At 49.1% G+C, this 17,892-nt stretch overlaps 1 protein-coding gene across 1 annotated transcript in view; it reads right to left on the bottom strand.

The window, feature by feature from the left end:
• Positions 1 to 17,892, bottom strand: part of LOC119456860 (Down syndrome cell adhesion molecule-like protein Dscam2) — a 197,658-nt gene that overhangs the window by 79,172 nt on the left and 100,594 nt on the right. Inside the window, exons 13-14 of the mRNA XM_037718677.2 lie at positions 4,666 to 4,839; positions 3,767 to 3,908 (exon numbers count right to left, since the gene is read on the bottom strand). Of these exons, the coding sequence (XP_037574605.1) occupies positions 3,767 to 3,908; positions 4,666 to 4,839 (316 nt within the window). The remainder of the gene's footprint in view (positions 1 to 3,766; positions 3,909 to 4,665; positions 4,840 to 17,892) is intronic.

The following is a 17,892-nucleotide window of genomic DNA, read 5'->3' as shown; positions in this document are numbered from 1 at the left end:
GTAAGTGCGAGAACGGCAGAGCCTCATTTCTACTATTCAGCGAGTGACTAAAAGACCAATGTCTGACGAGATTGTATTAGGTCCTTGGCCTGACGCTAGCAGCGCAGTTGTGGTCATCGAAGCCACTATAGCCTTCCTTCAAGCCACTGGACGCGATGCACGACTCTAGTATGACCTCAACGTGATGGACATGTATATACGCACCTCTTAATCTTATCATCATCATTCATCGCTATTTTATCACCCCCCCCAGTGTAGAGTAGCAGGCCAGAGCAAACTAACGCTCAAGCCGACCTCGCTGCCTTTCTTCAAGTAAACCCCTCTCTCTCTCTCTCTCTATGAGGTAAACGTGTCACCTAGTTAAAAGCAACGCAAGCAAGTCAAACTCTACCAAAAACATATCAAGGCGATTATACGGAGCACTGGTATAGAATGCTATACACTCCACGAAGCTAACCTCAGACCTACTGAGTATACCTACTATACACCAATCGCTGAACGTATTGGTGTACTTGAGAAACTTCAGAGGGAGGCGAAACACCTCTCTCCTGAAAATACAATGTCCCCGCTTGCTTGCGCACGGAGCCACTCTGTGTTTCAGCCGGTCAAGGAGAGCCTCGCAAGAAAGGGAGGAGGAAAGAGAAAGGCAGAAGGCAGGGAGGTTTTGTGCTTTCTGAGAATGTCTGGCTTGTGGGAGCGCCTTTGACTCCGTAGTGCTGTCCGTGCGAGTCTCTCTCGCTCCCCCATCTATATCACTCTCCCTTCTTTCTATTCCCCTTCTTCCTTCCCCCAGAGTAGGGTAGCCAACCGGACTCTTGACTGGTTAACATCCCTGCCTTATATATATATATATATATATATATATATATATATATATATATATCTGGGCAGTTTAACAAGTAATACTTCTCATCACTGTGAGCGTGGCAGAACCTGCCGGGCTCATGTAAGCACTAGATGGTAGTGCTGAGGGAGCCTCGAATATTGGGCTGCCTCGGCGGTAGACATCTAAAGGCTGACGGGTAGAGTTCCGCAGTTCGGCAGTCAGCAGTGACGACCCAAACGCTGCGGTTGGCGCGCTATGCTCTCTCGCACCGACCGTAGACTTCGTGCCGCTACTTCTGCTGTCTGGGCTTACCAAGAAAGCGTGTGCACGTAAGCACTGCGTAGTTGAAATTTATTAGCCCGAGTTGGACTTAACCTGCTTACGTTGGATTCATGTGAACGAGAGTACAAAGAGGCAGAAGCTTGGCTTAGAAAATGTTTAGGAACGCAATTTTGTGTTGTGAAGAAGCGGAAACTCCAACACGGAGAAAGGTTATCGGAAAGCTTTCTTCTCTTTACGTGTACACAAGTAATACTTTCCGATCCGCGGCTGCTATCAAATATGAATGATACATCGTTATGAACAGCGCGAATGATACGTGTTATGAACAGCGCGAAAGTTACCTGTCAACTTATCAGATAGCTGCCAAGGTTTTGGTCTAAATCAGCTTGTCCTAGCATTGGAACGCACTTGATTTGAACATGAAGCGATTTCTGTGAAGTTAAAAAAAAAAAGAAATACCGGCTCTGCACTGACACTATCGATCCCGCTTGGACATAAAGGAAGATGTCTCGAAATCAAGCCATGTGAGCGGCCGCGGTATGGGTTTTAGGAGGCTCGTGAAGCCAAAGTTTGTCCACTTGTTGCTGTTATACTACCGTTATAGCAAAAAAATTAGAACTCGCCATCCCATTTTCCCCTTTCTCCATAGTCTTTTTGTTGAGCACTATTTTCTAGTACTTCTGTGACGACGAATAATCGCTACATTTTCTTGTTCTGTAGTACGAACATATCGGGTTTATTCAAATCTGGTATATGGTTGAAAGATTTTATGTCCATTTTGATTCATACCACAGGCATTCGCGTTAACCATCGCTGTACAATCCGTATGTGCATCGCAACTTTCATCGCTAGAAATAAAACACGTCAGTAACGTCTTCGTCTAACGTGACTGATTCCAACCAGCAGGAGAAAAAGAGAAATTTCTGCTTCGGTGACGATAGTCAGGTGAGATCTTGTCATTTACACCCGCGAACACTAGCCATTTCGGTAACGCTGCTCTGGTAGGCACTGGCGAAACTTAATATGTTCCAATAGAAAAGCAAATGTCAGTTAATTTTAGAGCATAAAAGACACCTTGTGGCCACAAGTAGCAGTAGGAACAATATGGCGTACTACAGCAAAACGCACTGGACAAGCAGCGGTGCATTACGACCCAGTACTAGGCAGCAGGGGCTTGTATGTATGCAAATGCCGTTGCGCGTTGCCGTTTGCTTTCCATTTGCTACGTCAGATTGTGTACCACTACCTCGCTCTTTCTTTTGGAGTTCGTGCTAACATTGGTTCTTCTTTCCAAAAATAAAGTTTTGTGGACAAATGCTGGCTTAGGTACCATGGGAAGTTTTGCTCGTTACATGCAACATTACAAATCAGCCTTCGGTAGTGGCACACACGTACAAACGCGACGTTTTTAGCCAGCTAGGCTTGGCCGCAAAGCTTCCGTTTCTTTACCGCCTGCCGTGCCGTCTCTTCGAAAACGATCCCTGCCGCTGATTTGCGACGCAGCTGTCGCCAAAGCCATGTCCAGTCGAGCAAGGGCCACCGAACGTTACGCGTCGATACGGTTCATTTGTTCCTCGGAAGGAACTCGCCGTCTCCCTATGGGCATTTACGCGAGCAGCGTTCGTGTGGACCCAAGAGAGAGAGAGAGAGAGAGAGAGAGAGAGAGAGCGTTAGCAAAAGAAAAAGTGACCTCAACGGGAAGCCCTTGAAAAACTGGTTGGGATAAATTTGTTTGGTCTCAGTGAGGAGGTTGGGAGCAGGAAAAGTACCGCTGGCTCGTTAGAAGTTGTTCTTCTCTAATGGACCTTCGCTTCGCCGGGCAATTTGAGACCAAAGCGCGGACATACCCATGCTTACTAGGCGATCATTATTACTCTGGGAACACGGACCCGGGACCGTTGTTCCGAGCGAAAAACAAGCTTTCCTCGTGGCCACTTTATCATACCACTGTCGTCAACGCCACGGACAAGAGCACCAGGAGGACTCTTGGCAACGGTCACTGGGAGACAACGAAACAGCATCTCCTTCCTCTCCAGCCCACCCACGTTTCCCCCCACATGCACCTTGTAGACCTCTTTCTTCACCTCGCTTCACTTCCTTCTCGCGCACAACTCCCACATGTTTCCCTCACTTCGGCTTTGCGGTCATCTTTCTAGGCACATCTTTTTTTCACGCTGGGAGGGAAAACTCCGTGTCAAAGTTCCCCTTCTTAAGCGCCTCCTCCCGCTCCCTGTAGCCCAGGGGGCCTTTCGCTCTCTTTAATGATCGCCATGGCTCAACGAGCAGCCGGGACGCGGCCGCGGGCGCGCAGTTGCGAACGACACTGACACGCGAAAAAAAAAATGGTGCGGAAGTTGGTAGCAGATGGGCATTCCTTTCTGGCCTCCGCTCTGCCTCTGCCTTCCCCAATTCCCTTTCGCCTTCCCCTTTTCCTTCACCGCTCGAGGCTCTCCCTGGCGGGGAGTGCGAGATGGTCTCCACGCGGCCGCGACGAAACGCCGCCTCAAAACGTCGAGAAAATCCGCGTCCGAAAACGATCAAAACACTGGCGGGAGAAAGGCGAAGAGGAAGGGAAAGAGGCCTGAGCGAGTGTAACGAAGACGATGGGGAGAGAGAGAGAGCGCGTGTGTGCGTGCAAAGGAGGAAAAGGCAACTCACAATTTGTGAGTGTCCAGTCGGCGCCCGTTGCGGCTCCAGCTGATGGTGATGGGCGCATCGCCGGAGGCTCTGCACTCGAGGCCGACGTTGTGACCCCGCTGCACGGTCTGGTTCCGGTACGACTCGTCGAAGCGCGCTGGCACTGCGAGACACGGATATATAGGCGGAGCGTCGTTTGACGCGGAGTGGACGACGCTCCAGCGTCGGCGTGGTGTCTACGAGCGCTCAGCGACAGAACGAGCACCTCTATACGAATGCCGTTTCTTTTTTTTTTTTTTTTTTGCTGTGGACACGAAGCGACAGTAAATGCAAAGCGATGGTGCGAGGAAATGTACACTGCGAGAGATTGCCGAGAGCTCTGCTTAGAAGACGGAACGCTGCGCAGCGTTCTCCTTCGTGGTCACCGCGCGCTCTCTTCGCGCACCATTTACTGGTTGCCGTTTCCGCATTGCAATGCTTTGTTGTTTTGTTGGGAGGAGGGGACGAAGGAAAATCTTAAAGTTGTTTGAACTCGGCGGCCTATTTATCGTCAGCTCTTATTCTATTGGCCAAGCGAAAGGACGCGGTTAAGGCAAGTGCCCCAGACCATGCATTGAAACAAGGAGTTATCGGAGTTGGCTCCTTCAGTTGCCGCCAACCCAGGCAAAGGAAATGATCATATCGAGGAACATACCTTCCCTTTTTCTGACTGTACGTACTAAACGATGTTAAGCGGACATGGCAAGGAAAATACTGTATTGCGCGAGTCATTTTGCCTCGAGTTACGCTTCCGTAACGGAACGTTCAAGAACCTAACGCGGTTACCTCACCAGGCTTTAATACGCTATAAAGAGTTTTACTGTAATTGTTATTTCAACCCGCAATGCTGTATTTACCTCCCGTTCATCTAAGCTACTTACCATGGACGTTGAGTGTTATGACGGTGCTGAGTCCTGTTCCGACGCCGTTGCTGGCTTGACACAAGTACGAACCTCGGTCAGAGACCCGCACTTGTGCCACGCGCAGCGTGCCATTCTCGAAAACTTGGTAGTCGGGGCCGCTTAGAATCTGTCGGTATTCCGTGGCGCTTGGCTCTGCGCAGTAAAGAAGCGGACATTTGACAAGGAAGGATTTGTCTTTTATTTCATTCGAAACTGATTATCCATAATTATGCTTATTATGCATAATTAAACCAAACAAAAAAAAATTGTCGCAGTTTCACCCGAAAGGCGAAGCACCAATTGCGATAGCAAATTAGTAGAGAGCTATACGGAGTAAGGATAGTAGTTTTATCAGCTGTATAAACTTGGACATGCAGCAGCACCAGCAACGCGCAGAACTGTTGTCGACGCCGTTGGCGTTTGGCCGCGTTCGCACCGAACGCGCGCGGCGTTTTTATATAAATACGCATTTAGTGCCGCAGCTAAACGTCGCCTCCCCTCCCTCCCTCCCGTCCCCCCACAGCCTTTCGCGCTACGGAAAAAGTTGCGTTTGCTCTCTGTATATGGAAAGGAGGAAAGAGACGCTTAATTCTGCAGCCCTTCAGGGAGCACGGCGCAGAACGTGCGTTTGCTCTCCGACGTGCGTTCGCTCCCCGTGAAAGCGCGGCTCTCTCACGCCCTTTCACTCGCACATACAGCGTCCGGAGCGCGGCGACGATTTCATCGCCGTTGACGTCATACGGAACCTCACGGCGACGACGACGGCGACGCCGACGGCAGAAATCTGCTTTGGAGTGTCCATATAATTGCTATCGCAATAAAATAATTATTTCCGATTCTACGCCTTTTTAGGCATCAGCCCTCCGCTATTGGTCAGAAGTTTTCGGGCTGCTCCAACTTCGCCGGTCTGTCATGCGACGTCACAAAACCACGAAACTCTCCACGTCGAAAAGTGTACGCATTAAGGATGTATTGCTATGCCGAACAAAACTGAAATTTTTTTGTATATTCAGAAACAGCCCCGTTCCTAAATGAATACAAGATGACTGCTCGCCGATTGCACTGACAGCTCGGAGCTGCCGGGGAGAATGGATTTATTTGGGTATAATAAAAAAAATGTTACTTGGCAGCATAACGTTGTTGAGTCCTTTTGGCACGTACACGACATCACTATGCCAGCCTTTCTTCACTGAGAAATCGTTTTAGTGGCATTTTTAGCCTTCCGTTGCACGCCGCCGTGATTTTCTACCATCCACCGAAAGCTAGCAAGGGCAAGTGGGCCAATCGCCGCCGCCGCCATTACTCTCCTCATCCAGGTTATCTAATTTTACTGCGCTAGCCCGGCCCCAACAAAACCCTCTCCTCTTCCGCGTGGTTCTCGCCTTTTGCCAGCCGATTAGATAAGAAAAGGAAGGAAGGAAGGAAAATAAGAGGGTGAAAGGCAGAGAGGTTAACCAGGTTAAGTGTCCGGTTGGCTACTCTGCACAGGGGGATGGGGTGAGGGCAGCAAAGATTAGAAAACAAGAGAATATTAAAAAGAAAAGAAAAAGAAACGCATCAGACGCACATTCTATAGTTCTTCACTAAGTTTTGAGGAGAGACCTGTAGCCTACCGAGCTCAGCCTGGTTAACCTCCCTGCCTTTCCCTTATGACTTTTCTCTCTCTTCACTAAGTCCTGTTTATTTTAAAATCTTACTAGCACTTTTAAAGCAGTTCGTTCCGACGTCGGCTGGGTCCAGGGACCAAGAATTCTGCCTTCCGTAAGGGGACGGCTGTCTATCCTTGTCGAGCGTGGTGCTGAGGACTTTCCTTTGTGCACTAAAACGACGACAATCACACAGAAGATGTGCTATCGTCTCTTTGCACCCGCAAGTTCCACAATCTGGACTTGTGGCCATTCCGATAAGGTAGGCATACGTGTTGGGAAAAGCTACTCCAAGCCATAGGCGACATATGAGAGTTACCTCCCATAGTGGTAAGCCATGTGGAAGGCGGAGCTTCAGATTAGGATCCAGGGAACAGAGGCGCTGGTTTTTAAAGTGCATTGAATTCCAGTGGGCTAACGTAAGCTCGCGAGCAAGCGCACTGAGCTTTCCTGCTGCGTCTGTTCTGGACGTAGGGATAGCGACGCAATCGGCACTGGTATGTGAAGATCGAGCGGCTCGGTCTGCTTGCTCGTTTCCAAAGATACCAGAGTGACTTGGCACCCATTGAAAGACGATGTCATGTCATTTGTCAACTGCCAGATGGTAAATTTCGCGTGTGTCCGCGAGAAGTCGTTCGTGGGGTCCACGGCGTAGTGCAGAGAGCAAACTCTGGAGGGCGGCCTTGGAATCGCAGAGGATAGACCATTTCTGGGGTGGTTCCTGATCGATAAATTTCATTGCTGCACACAGAGCTGTAAGTTCGACCGCCGTCGTCGATGTCAAGTGCGATGTCCGGAATTTTATCAGTGTATATTTTGCTGGGACAAATACTGCAGCTGCTGAACTGGAGTGCATGACCGACCCATCGGTGTAAACATGTAAGCAGTCACTGTGGACCTCATGTAGTAGCAATAATGCTGCCTGCTTCAATGCTGTTGACGGCATTTGTGCCTTCTTCTTGACGCCTGGAATGGTAAGGCATAGACAAGAAAAACATGTCAAGGTAGGCAATGCTATTCGCTTTGAAAGCGAACAAAAGTGACCTACAAACGAGGACAGAGTTTCATTGGCCTGTTCAAACAACGCCGTGGGTCACCGCCCGGGGCTTGCGTCGGCGGTGATGTAAATTTGACGTCAGGAGATTGGTATAAAAACATATTGGAATAGGTTCACGTTATAGGGTCCTTGGTGTTTATTAAATGATGCTACCGTAGGAAAATAGGCCAACGAAGGACCGGCTATCCGAAACATCAGAAATAAATTCCATCCGGAACAAAAAATAAATGCAGGAAAACGAAACAATACAAACGAAAGAAAAACTAAAGAAAAAGAGGGAAAATAGAGAAGGGTCTATATAGAACATCACGTAACTCAAGCGTACGTAGCCTGCTATACAATATAGAGTGCGCTGTATCGGCGTCAGGCGAACGTCCAGTCGCAGCGTGCGTTACCAAAACAGTGTATCTATCTGTATAGTCAAAGAATAATACACAAGACACTGAAAAAAACAACAACATAAATATATAGTGCAAGTTGATGTAAACGTGTATGATGTCAGATAATGAACACCATCGCAATTTACCGTCCTTAATATCGACTGCATAAAGTTACTGGATATCGGAAAGTCACAAGGAGCTATGACAGCGTGTCTGTCTGGGCTACGACCAGGGACCAAGAACCTTCTCCACAGATAAAGGACGCCTATCCAGCCGGTTGAAGAGGCTGCTTGGGGTCTCCGCTCGCAGATTCTCGCTCGTGTGGCGGACACTCGATCAGATGTGAGACACCGGATCGGCCGGTCTCTTACTGGCCACTGCAGTGTCCCCGTTTAAAGTGCAGGGAAAAGCAGGAAGGTAAACAAGACGGACGGCAGGTTTGCTACCCTACGCTGGAAGAAGGCAACAGGATAAAAAAATGGCTCAGGTTTAACTCTTGTAAACCTAGTTATCACGAGCGCTAGATCTGTTTGGCTTGGTTTTGCAAAGACTATGCAAACAGTGGTTTCATTAATGCATGCTTCCGCGCTTGGTAAGCTTCTCTATATCGTGCTAATCTGGCCTCCCTTTGCTCCGGTGTTTCAGCAGCCAACTTTGCCTTTGCTTGAGATTTCGCAGCCTGCCGGCTAGATATATCGACTGGATGATTGGATTCAGCCTGTCGCTTGCGCTGAAGCGCACGCACAGAGGGCCCAGCCGGCGCGCCAACCATGACGAGACGGAGCGACCAAGCGCTGGCGAAGCAGCCGTTAAACCCTCGCCTAGTCACGTGGCACTGCAGTGGCCAGGTTCAGAGCGAGCGCAGACGCCTGTCCGCAGCGGATCACGTGACGTGACGTCACACTTGCCACACTTGCACTCCGGCGGCTCAAGGTCATTGCGACGCGATGAATGGCCTTGCGAGACATGGCGTAGTAGAGCTTTCGCTCTAAAAGGAAAAAGGCCTGGTAGACAGCGCACACTGCAAGCACAGAAGATCGGACATGAAAAGACTACACAAGGTCGTACTGAGCAGTAGATTGATAGGACTGCAGTGAAGTTCAAGTTGGCTTTGTGCGTACCCGACGGACGCTGAGAAAAAATTATTTTTGCCATGCGATATATATACGTATGTAATGACGGAATGAAGACGATGACATCCCGGGCTCAGCGATCATCATCACGAGCTGAAGGCACGAGATCGGCGTTCGAACACCACCATCTTGTTCTCCCCGAGTACTTTTCCGAGCTACCGCCTGTTTGTTAGACTCGTCCAATAAACCTCTTTACACGTATATAGATAATTTGTTTTAGTGAGCATTTCCTGCCGCTTGTTTTTGCTGCTTCTTGCTGCTTTGCTGGTAGGATGCTTTAACGATTCGCGTATTAATGAGCATTTACCGTGGCCCCTTAGAATTAAGTTGTGAAGTGCTTGTAATGCACGGCTCACACACGAGTGCTGCGAAGAGGAGTCGATAGTCTTAATTTCACAACGCCTTTAATCGAGAGGAAAGTAATAATTGATCATCGATCCGGCCGAATAGTTATCCTGTTTATTACAGAGGCACGGATAGGGCTCATCTTCTGAGGCCCAGGAAGAGCTATACGGGTAACTTCCAAAGGCCCGGCGATGGGAAAGAGATCGCAAGAAAAGATTGGCTGCTACTTCTAGATCGATTTATATCGAGTCTATAACCAATATTACACACAAGGGAGATAAGAAGAGAAAACAAGCGAGAAAACGATGAGTGCAGACGCAACAGAAAAACCCACAAAATGAGTAAACGAGCGGGGAGGGCTACCGGCGCGTGGCCCGACTGCAAACCTTAAAGACGAATCGATAACGCCGCTCCACTTTGGAGCGGGAACTAATTACGCGGAACGCTGGCTTCTTTCCAATCACCGGTCGAGAAAAAATTCAGGAAAAGAAAAAAGAGGGAAGCAGATAGAGAAAGAGGTATACAGAATGAACGATCCGCACAAAGGAAATCTCCTCCGCAAGCCATGCATGCCGCTATTCACTGCGTTATTTTTTTTTGTCTGTGGTGTTTTATTACGCTGTTTCGGTTTCATCTTTTAGTCGTCACATCTCGTTGCACTCTCTCTCTTGCGGATAGGATGATCCCGATACGTGCAGTCCCTCGGAAAGCAGCAAGTATAAGTAGTTTATTTTTGTTTTGGTTTTCTCGTCAGTTATTGCTTTTTCCTAATTTGCCTAGTGGGAGATAGTATAAAGAATAATAGATCACCGGTCTCGCTCCTGATCAGCAGGTTCGTCAGCTGCTGTGGCTGTTTGTGCAGCTACGCGCATTTACCCCGTGCGCGCCTATTTTTTTTCCCGCCGTGCATGGATCGGGTTTTAGAAACGCCGGTGTTTGGAAAATGCGGCGATCCGTTGCGGAATATGGAAGCTGAGGAAGTTGGGATGGTGAGGAGGATACCTGGGAAGTTCATCTCGTCGCTTCGGAAGAGTGTTGAATAGCAAAAAAACGAGGAGGTCTGACACGTGAGGGGTCGCATGCGAAGGGGCGATGACGTCACCGACGTTGCGGCAAGCCGATGGAGCAGGGAGGAGCGGCCCGCGTGAGAGGCGGCAGGTGTCATCCATCTTCATTTGCCGGCGGCGGCCTTGTCTGTTTTCGCGTCGGGTTTATCTTTCGCCCGGCGCGGCCGAGGCACGCGCGATGGAGACGCGCGCCGAGCGTATAACCGGTTCGCGATCGTTAATTGCCGATTACCGCCCGTTAATCTTCCTCCCGCCATTCACCATTCGAACGTGTGTACGTGCCCCGGATTTGAACGATCGGAGAACAGCGCACGGTGTATAATGGGGAGGGGTAAGCGGACAATGTGCGCACGAAGCGCGGCAGCAAATACGCTGCAGGAGCATTTTTGTATAGTTTCGTTTTGGGGGAAGCTCTTCTGCTCTCGTTACGAGCTGGATAACGGTAATGTAAACGAAGAAAGTAAGAAATCGCAAGTCACGCGCGAATTTCTTATCTGATCCGAGGTCTCGCCTTCGAGAAAAGAAATTACTGCCCGTCGGAAAACTTCTAGGAGGATAATTGCTTTAAAACGTTGCGTTCTCCTTCGAATCATCATCATCTTCGTCTTCATCACTTATTCTACTTCACCTTATACTTCTTCTTCTTCCTCTTAATTTATGACAACTGCAGGATGATGGCCCATTCCAGCGATCTCCAATTACCCATGTCAGCTGAGCCCAGCCTGCGAATTTCCTAATTTCATCACACCACCTAACTTTCTACCGTCTTCGACTGCGCTTGCCGTCCCTTGGCGCCCGCTCTGTAGCTCTAACAGAGCACCATATGGTTGCTCTGCGCATTACACGGCTTGCCAAACTTCATTTCTTCCTCTTAATGTCAGCTTGAATATCGCACCTTCGTAGCGTCTAATAATGTGCGAGCGACGCGATGAGGTGGAAACTGTTTTAACAGCGGCAAGGTGCTCGCTTGCCGATAAATCAGGGTTGCGAAGTTATACACTGTACCCAGGTTCAGCTATGTGTTAAAATTTATAGCCAAATGGTAAGCTAGCCATAAATTTCTTTTTTGCGGGAGGAAGAGATTTGTTATATCAGAGAGCCACCCACGAGTCGTCTACGAGTTGCTATCAGTTGTCTATGTTGTCTTGTCTGAGTCGCTATGTGTTTTCTATGTTGTTCAAGTTCTATACTGCTGGGAGTTGTCTGTCAGTTGCTGGTAAATGTCTCTGTTGTGGTAGACTCGCTTTCAAAAACCTATAAGGCTTTAATAGCGTCACTACAGCTGATCGGCACCGCCCTCAGGCTACACTGGAAGCACTCCCGTGTCCTTGATCTGCGTGCGAGTCCAAAGTTGATGAGAAGCGGCGCGGTGTTGGGCTGTTGTGCGGTGGTTGTAACGTCGAAAATATGTGGAGCCTGAAAGTGTGCACGTTTCTTTATTATTAAATCTAAGAATGGTAAGCTTTACTAAGGATGTGCATTTCCAGCGCTTCTTGCGATCTCGTGATGAATTATAACCAATGCATACTTTAGCAACGTATCTCACGAAGGCGGGGTATGCAAAATACTGTACTGGTATGCAAATACAAAGTACTGAATTACGAACGAGGCCCGAAACGCGAAGAGCGAGGCGTACTGGTCGTTGTATATTTTTTAGCTTTGCCGCAAGATCAATTTGTACCGTGGCTGCCACCATCTTGGACGTCATGTATACCGTACATTTGCCATCATCATGAATATCTTGTAAACCAGCTAGCTGGAGCTGTGCTGAGAGAAGACAGGTTTTATGCGCACTCTTGGGTGGAAGCGAGCAGCGGCCGTATAGGACTGTTCTGAAGTTGCATGGCGAGCGGGTTCATAATAATTCCTATCTATTTTCTTTCTCAATTAAACTTACAATATAGCACTTTCTAATAGTGTGCTACAGAAAACAGGCTAAGAAATTGAATGCACGTCACCTTCAGTTTCAATGGCGCGACCTTTGTTCATGTAATTCTGCAATTATAAGCGATCTTCCACGGTATAGCTAGCAGAGAATGTTTCGCGTCCGATTTCAGGCCACAGTAGATGCAAACGGGACGAAAAAAGAAATACCCAGCTAAATTTAAATAAAGGGAATGTGAAGGGAACTAGCCGATAAAATATAGAATAGTAATAATCTGGAGCCCTCCCTTGCGTCTCTGTATGGCTTTCAGTTCTATAAAACATTCACTCGTTATTGAAGTTTAGAATGCTTCCTTCCGAATAGAGCTATTACATTTGCAGTATGCTCTGTCGGCCGTCACTCAATCGCCTCGGTCGATGATATCGAATGCCTTATTTTCATTTTTACGCCCTATAATGTCCCGCAGCTTCAGCTGTTCTCGTTGCCTGCGTCGCGCCAATTGCTCCGGCATCACCTCTGGTCGTTTCACTGACGTTTGAAAGCTCAGTGCCTCAGAGTAAATGTTGATAGAGGTGGAGGAGGAAGGATGAAAACCCCAGAATTAAAAAAAAATTATTCGTTCAGAAGCGCCATGCGAGACGGATGAACAAGATGACGTGCACGGTGAGGCGGAACATGACACGAGCTGCAAGCCTGTGAGTCGTTTCGCGCACGATCTCATGCGAACGAGCTCGCCGGTGATCTCACCGGCGAGCTCACCTCCCGGCACAACACCCTGAAATGAGTCTGCCAAGTGTTTCGAATCACAGGCTACGTTCACATTACTTAAGAACTTCCGTAGGAGTCGGGACACCTGCCTCCTGAATGCCCAATGTCTTCGCGAAAACACCACGCCGTTCACAATAGCGTGTGGAGCACCTGGACACTGAAATGCTTACATCAAACGTGTGTGCTTTTTAGCTGAATCCAGGTCAGGATTCTAAAAAAAAAAGTAGTATTCAACGTCACCGTCAGTTTTACAAGTCAGACATTACGGCGACGCGGCGTGTCCGATCATGTATATCTGTGCTGGGGTACGTGATGACTCCGTGCGGAGGCAATGCGACAGGGACTATAACTCAGCCCCTTTGTCACACAGGGTCGCTGTGGTGGTGACCATAAAGAATGAAAATGATTGGAGACGGCTTGTTGCATATGATGTTGGCCGTATCTCGGCGCCTTCTTTGTTGGCCTGAGCTCTAAGGCAACGCGAGTAAGTCTGCCAGTCGATTCATTGCCGCTACGCCCTAAATGCGAGGGAATCGATTGAAACGTATACTACACCCCTGGTTTCCCAGTTGTTCGAGAAGGCATAAACTTTGTGCGCGCTTCTCCAGAGCAACATTGCGTAGACATAATGCTGGAACGGTTACAGAAAATAAAGATAAGGACTTTCTTGCATTAAATACTAGACTACTATGCAACACGAATGGGAAGTTTGCGTAGTTGTTAGCGGTTTTCGTTTGAAACGGAACGAATCATTTCTTCACTTTGTACCGCATCAAAGTGGAGCACGTGCAGCATCTAATTTTTTTATCAAGCTACTACTGCGGCGAAGGACAAGAGCTGTTTGAAAGATCGCGGATCATGTGATTAGCACCCGTGCCTTCAACACGCAATGTTCAAGTACACGGACATGATTCGCGGCGGGCTGTCATCTTGATCCTCGCTTTCAGATGTGCGCTGCAAGTTGGAACCCTGCTTCCGGGTAAGCATTGGAGGCGCTCGGGCGAAGCACTTGCCGCGGCCTACATAGATTCGCAGCAAATGAGCTCCGCAGCTCGTCTAGCCCTTTCCTTCTTTCCTCGCCTTCTTTCCATCCTTCACGCACGTCCCTTTGTTATCGTCAGCGCGCAGCAATGGCGGCTTATTTGTGTTTAACGCGGTGTCGTGTTGCGGCTCCCTCTCTGTGGAGGTAAAACCCACCCTCATCACGCTCAACAGCGACGTCGGGAATCCCCGAGCGAGCTCGCTGCTCGATATTGATAGAGCCTAAGTGGGCATTGATGGAGGCGCGAGTTTCACTGTGGCGAGCGCTGCGAGTTCTTCTTTGCTACATAGCGGAAGACTTTGCCTTCTCTCTCCTCCTTTCCAGACTTTCAGCGGGGGGCCTGGCGCGGCGGGTAATGGCTTTACCGAGATAAGGACCTAATGATTTATCTACGGCCCAGGAAGACGAGATGACGGTGGCGTTAGCGCGCGAAACAAACCTACGCACACCCGTCGAAGGCACGAAGCGCACCGCGGCGACGACGTTTGTCTGTCCTTGCGCTCTTGCTGCCTCTTGTTTCGTCACCCAGAAGACATAAAAGGGATTTCTATGTGCAAAAAAAAAAAGAAAAAAAGAAAAGGAAGACAGAGAGAGAAATGCTCACTTTAACGAGAGGGCCGGGATGGACTGGAAAGAGCATTCAGACCATGGCGCTGACTCGGTAAAGAGTGGTGTGGAAAAGGTTGCCACACAACGATGGTAATCAACGAGTGTTGGAGAAGCGCCTTCCTTTTCCCACTGTAACTGAGGTGTTGCTTTTCGATGCGAGGCCCTAGCAGACACAAGAGAGGTCGGTGGTATATAGGAGAAACACCCGAGACAACGTACGAGAGCCCGAGCCCAGCGGCAACGGTGGCTTGGCGTTACGAAACGAGAAAGAGTGGCAGATAGTGTAGAGCCGAGGCCGTCGTCCGCCATTGTGTGTCTCACGGCCGCGGGATTAGAAGCCACGACATCTAATCGCCGCTCGGTCATCTATCACGGAAGGGCCGCGCTTAAGACTTATCTCGCCGGCGTTCTATACTGTGGTGGCTCACGTTGCAGGCGGGGTTTAAAGCATCGTCAAGGGACGGCATGGCTCAGCGTGTTTCCGAATGCAGAGAGTCGGTGCACCTGTTTCTTCTTCTCGCCTGGCTCTCGCTCCTCTTTCTATTTTCTTTGTTTTGCTTACTCACCTCATTCTAGAGTGCCAATTCCCCGCGTCGTTTTCCGCGCTTCTGAAAGGGTTTTCACGGAGGTATTTACTGGTCTCTAGCGTTGTAATTTGTTTTTCTCTCAGTGGTGGCAAAAAGATATTCGGCTTCCTCAGTATAAGCTCCACTTAAACCGCGACCATGGTGGCTAGAAGGAAGAAAGAGACCGCTTTCTGAAGTGCAGTTCAGATAAGATCAGATCAGAATCATATATTTAAATGTCTCGATGACTACTTTTTGACGAGGATAAAGGAACAAAAATATACAGAAGCAAGTAAATTTGAAGACAAGAACCTTTCCAATCTCATTATGACGGCCGGCAGCGCAAGGAAAACGGCGACACAAAGAAGAAGAAGAAGAAAAAAAAAAAGACAGAGGACGAGGCAGCGCTTGTGATGTGTCTTTCTTTTTGTCTGCGTCGCCGTCCTCATTGTGCTGCCGTCTTATGAAGTTGAAGCAATTCGTCGTCGTCCTTCGAGAATCGGGTCTGGCCACCAACTAACGTTAAAGACACACTCACCTCGCTATGGAGCTTTTCCTCTGAAGTTTCCAAACTGAGTCACCATACTTAGCTCCATCTACCTCCGCTGAAATATATGAGTATAGTTATTTCGCTACACCCCATCCCCCTCCTCCCCCTACAACGCCTTGCAACTAGAACCAACGCGGAACCGCGTGACTGCCAAAATTGAATACTATACAGCCCCAAATGCAAGGACATACATAAAGAAAACCAAATTGCGAGAATGGACTTAGACCACGCTGTGCCCAAACTTCTACCAGCTGCTTGTGCAGAAGCTGCAACGTAGGCTTTCCGTGTTCGTTTGTGGCTGCACGTACACGTATGCAGTCAGTTGTACTTACGCGTTAAGTGTGATAAAACTGGGCAGGAGAACGAAAACAAAAGAAGAAAATGTACTGAGAGATGGGCTCATTAGAGGCGTTACGTTCGCGATACTCCGTCTGCTCCTGTCAAGTACGATGAAAAAAAAAAAAAAAGGAAGAAACACGACTTATTAGCGTACTCAGTAGTCTAAAAATGAGGAAGCAAAATAAGCAGGGTATCAAAAAAAAAAAAAAGAAATGTAGTGTCAGGGGTCTCAATTGCTCCAGTTTCGTGCCAGTGTAGAATTAAATGTTGAAAAGAGGAGGGCGAAAACCGAAAACAGACGAGCATCGCTAACTGTTCAGGCGAAGGCAGTTCCTTGGTACGTTGAAGCCACGGTTGTTGGAAAGAAATCTTGATGAAAAAAAAATCTATAAAAGACGTACAGGACAGGAAAGAACTCAAAAGTCGCAAATGAACTAATTCCGATGAACAATTAAGTGAGAGGAGAGAGAGGGGGGGGGGGAGGGGACGCGCACGCGCTGTGGGGGTGTGCCTCGCACTTAGAAAATTCCATCAGTCACAACACCGGTTGAGCGTGTCGTGATGCGAAGCACTGTTGTGTGGTGAAAGAAAGGGTTCTCACAAATCGTGGAGCGAGACGGCGACCGCAGGCGTAAGGTCTGCGCGAACCGGTGGCATGTGCAGCGGGAATAATGCAGCGTTTGTGTAAGAAGAAATGTTGTATTACGTTGTAGTAACTCCGTTTGCTCCACTCGGGGAGTGCAGCGTTCGGCGATTCGTTTTCGTTCCTGTTGAGCAGCGCGGCAGCCTGAGGTGTCCGAGCCGCACAACGAGGACGAGCGGCCTCGGTGCGCTTACGCTGTACGTTCCTGAGAAGCTTCTCAAGGCGAGGCGTTCGTGGCGCAATGGGCTAAATCGCCTGGCTTCTGTGAGGAACCCGTGCGACGCAGGTTCAATTTCGCCCAGCAGCGGGTAAATTATAAAGGATTTTTTTTTGTATTCGTTGAAGAGCGCCGTGGAAGAGGCTAGACGAAAATGGTCAAGACAGATGGCAGGGACAATCAACACTTGTGGCGGGTTCCGGCGCGCTTTTTACGGAAGCCGAGAGTGGAGTGAAGCAGCCGAGACTGCACTAAGTTCGGGATCGGCCCCCATTTTTATACTGCACTGTACCTTCGGAATTGCCCCCACGAAAACAGTTAGACAGATGGCAGGAAAAAAAAAAAAACGCGCTGCACTCGAAAGGAATTCCTCGCTTTAAAAGTTGGGCACTGCTCTCTGAATACACGAAAGCAAAACCGGCTGACATACTTTTAAAAATTTGTGCCCGCAGTAAAACACCGTGCGCAGGGGTCGCTTTGCCGTGAGAGTCCAATATATGTATACGTCCCGCAGCGAACAGCGAAATCAAACTCCGATATAGGCGAACCAGAGCGCGCCCGGCAGCTGTAAACGCGTACATACCGTGTCTCGCGCTCTCACGGCGAAGTCATCGCAAGGTGCGCAGCGTTAGCCGGCTCCCGCACCTTCACCCTCCCTCTCCCCGGTGCACCAACGCCGCAGGACGCGCGAGCGTTTGCGACGCGAGAACGCGAGCTCCTCGCGCGCGCGCGCCCCAATTCCCCCACCCGCAGCGAATATAATGCATTTTTAACGACAAGACACGCGTAAAGGCAAACAGGAGCGCGCACTCGCGCTGTCGTCGATACACGAACGTCTGAGTATCGTCGCTGCCCCCCCCCCCCCCCCCTTACCTCCCCTCCCCTTATTTTTTTCCGCCCACTTCATTTTTCTTTGGTTGCCTCCTTTCTCGCGTTAGCCGACGCAAAAACGTTGTTGC

Source organism: Dermacentor silvarum, chromosome 6 (assembly GCF_013339745.2).
Source record: "Dermacentor silvarum isolate Dsil-2018 chromosome 6, BIME_Dsil_1.4, whole genome shotgun sequence".
NCBI lineage: Eukaryota > Metazoa > Arthropoda > Arachnida > Ixodida > Ixodidae > Dermacentor > Dermacentor silvarum.
This window is presented reverse-complemented; position numbering and strand designations above follow the sequence as displayed.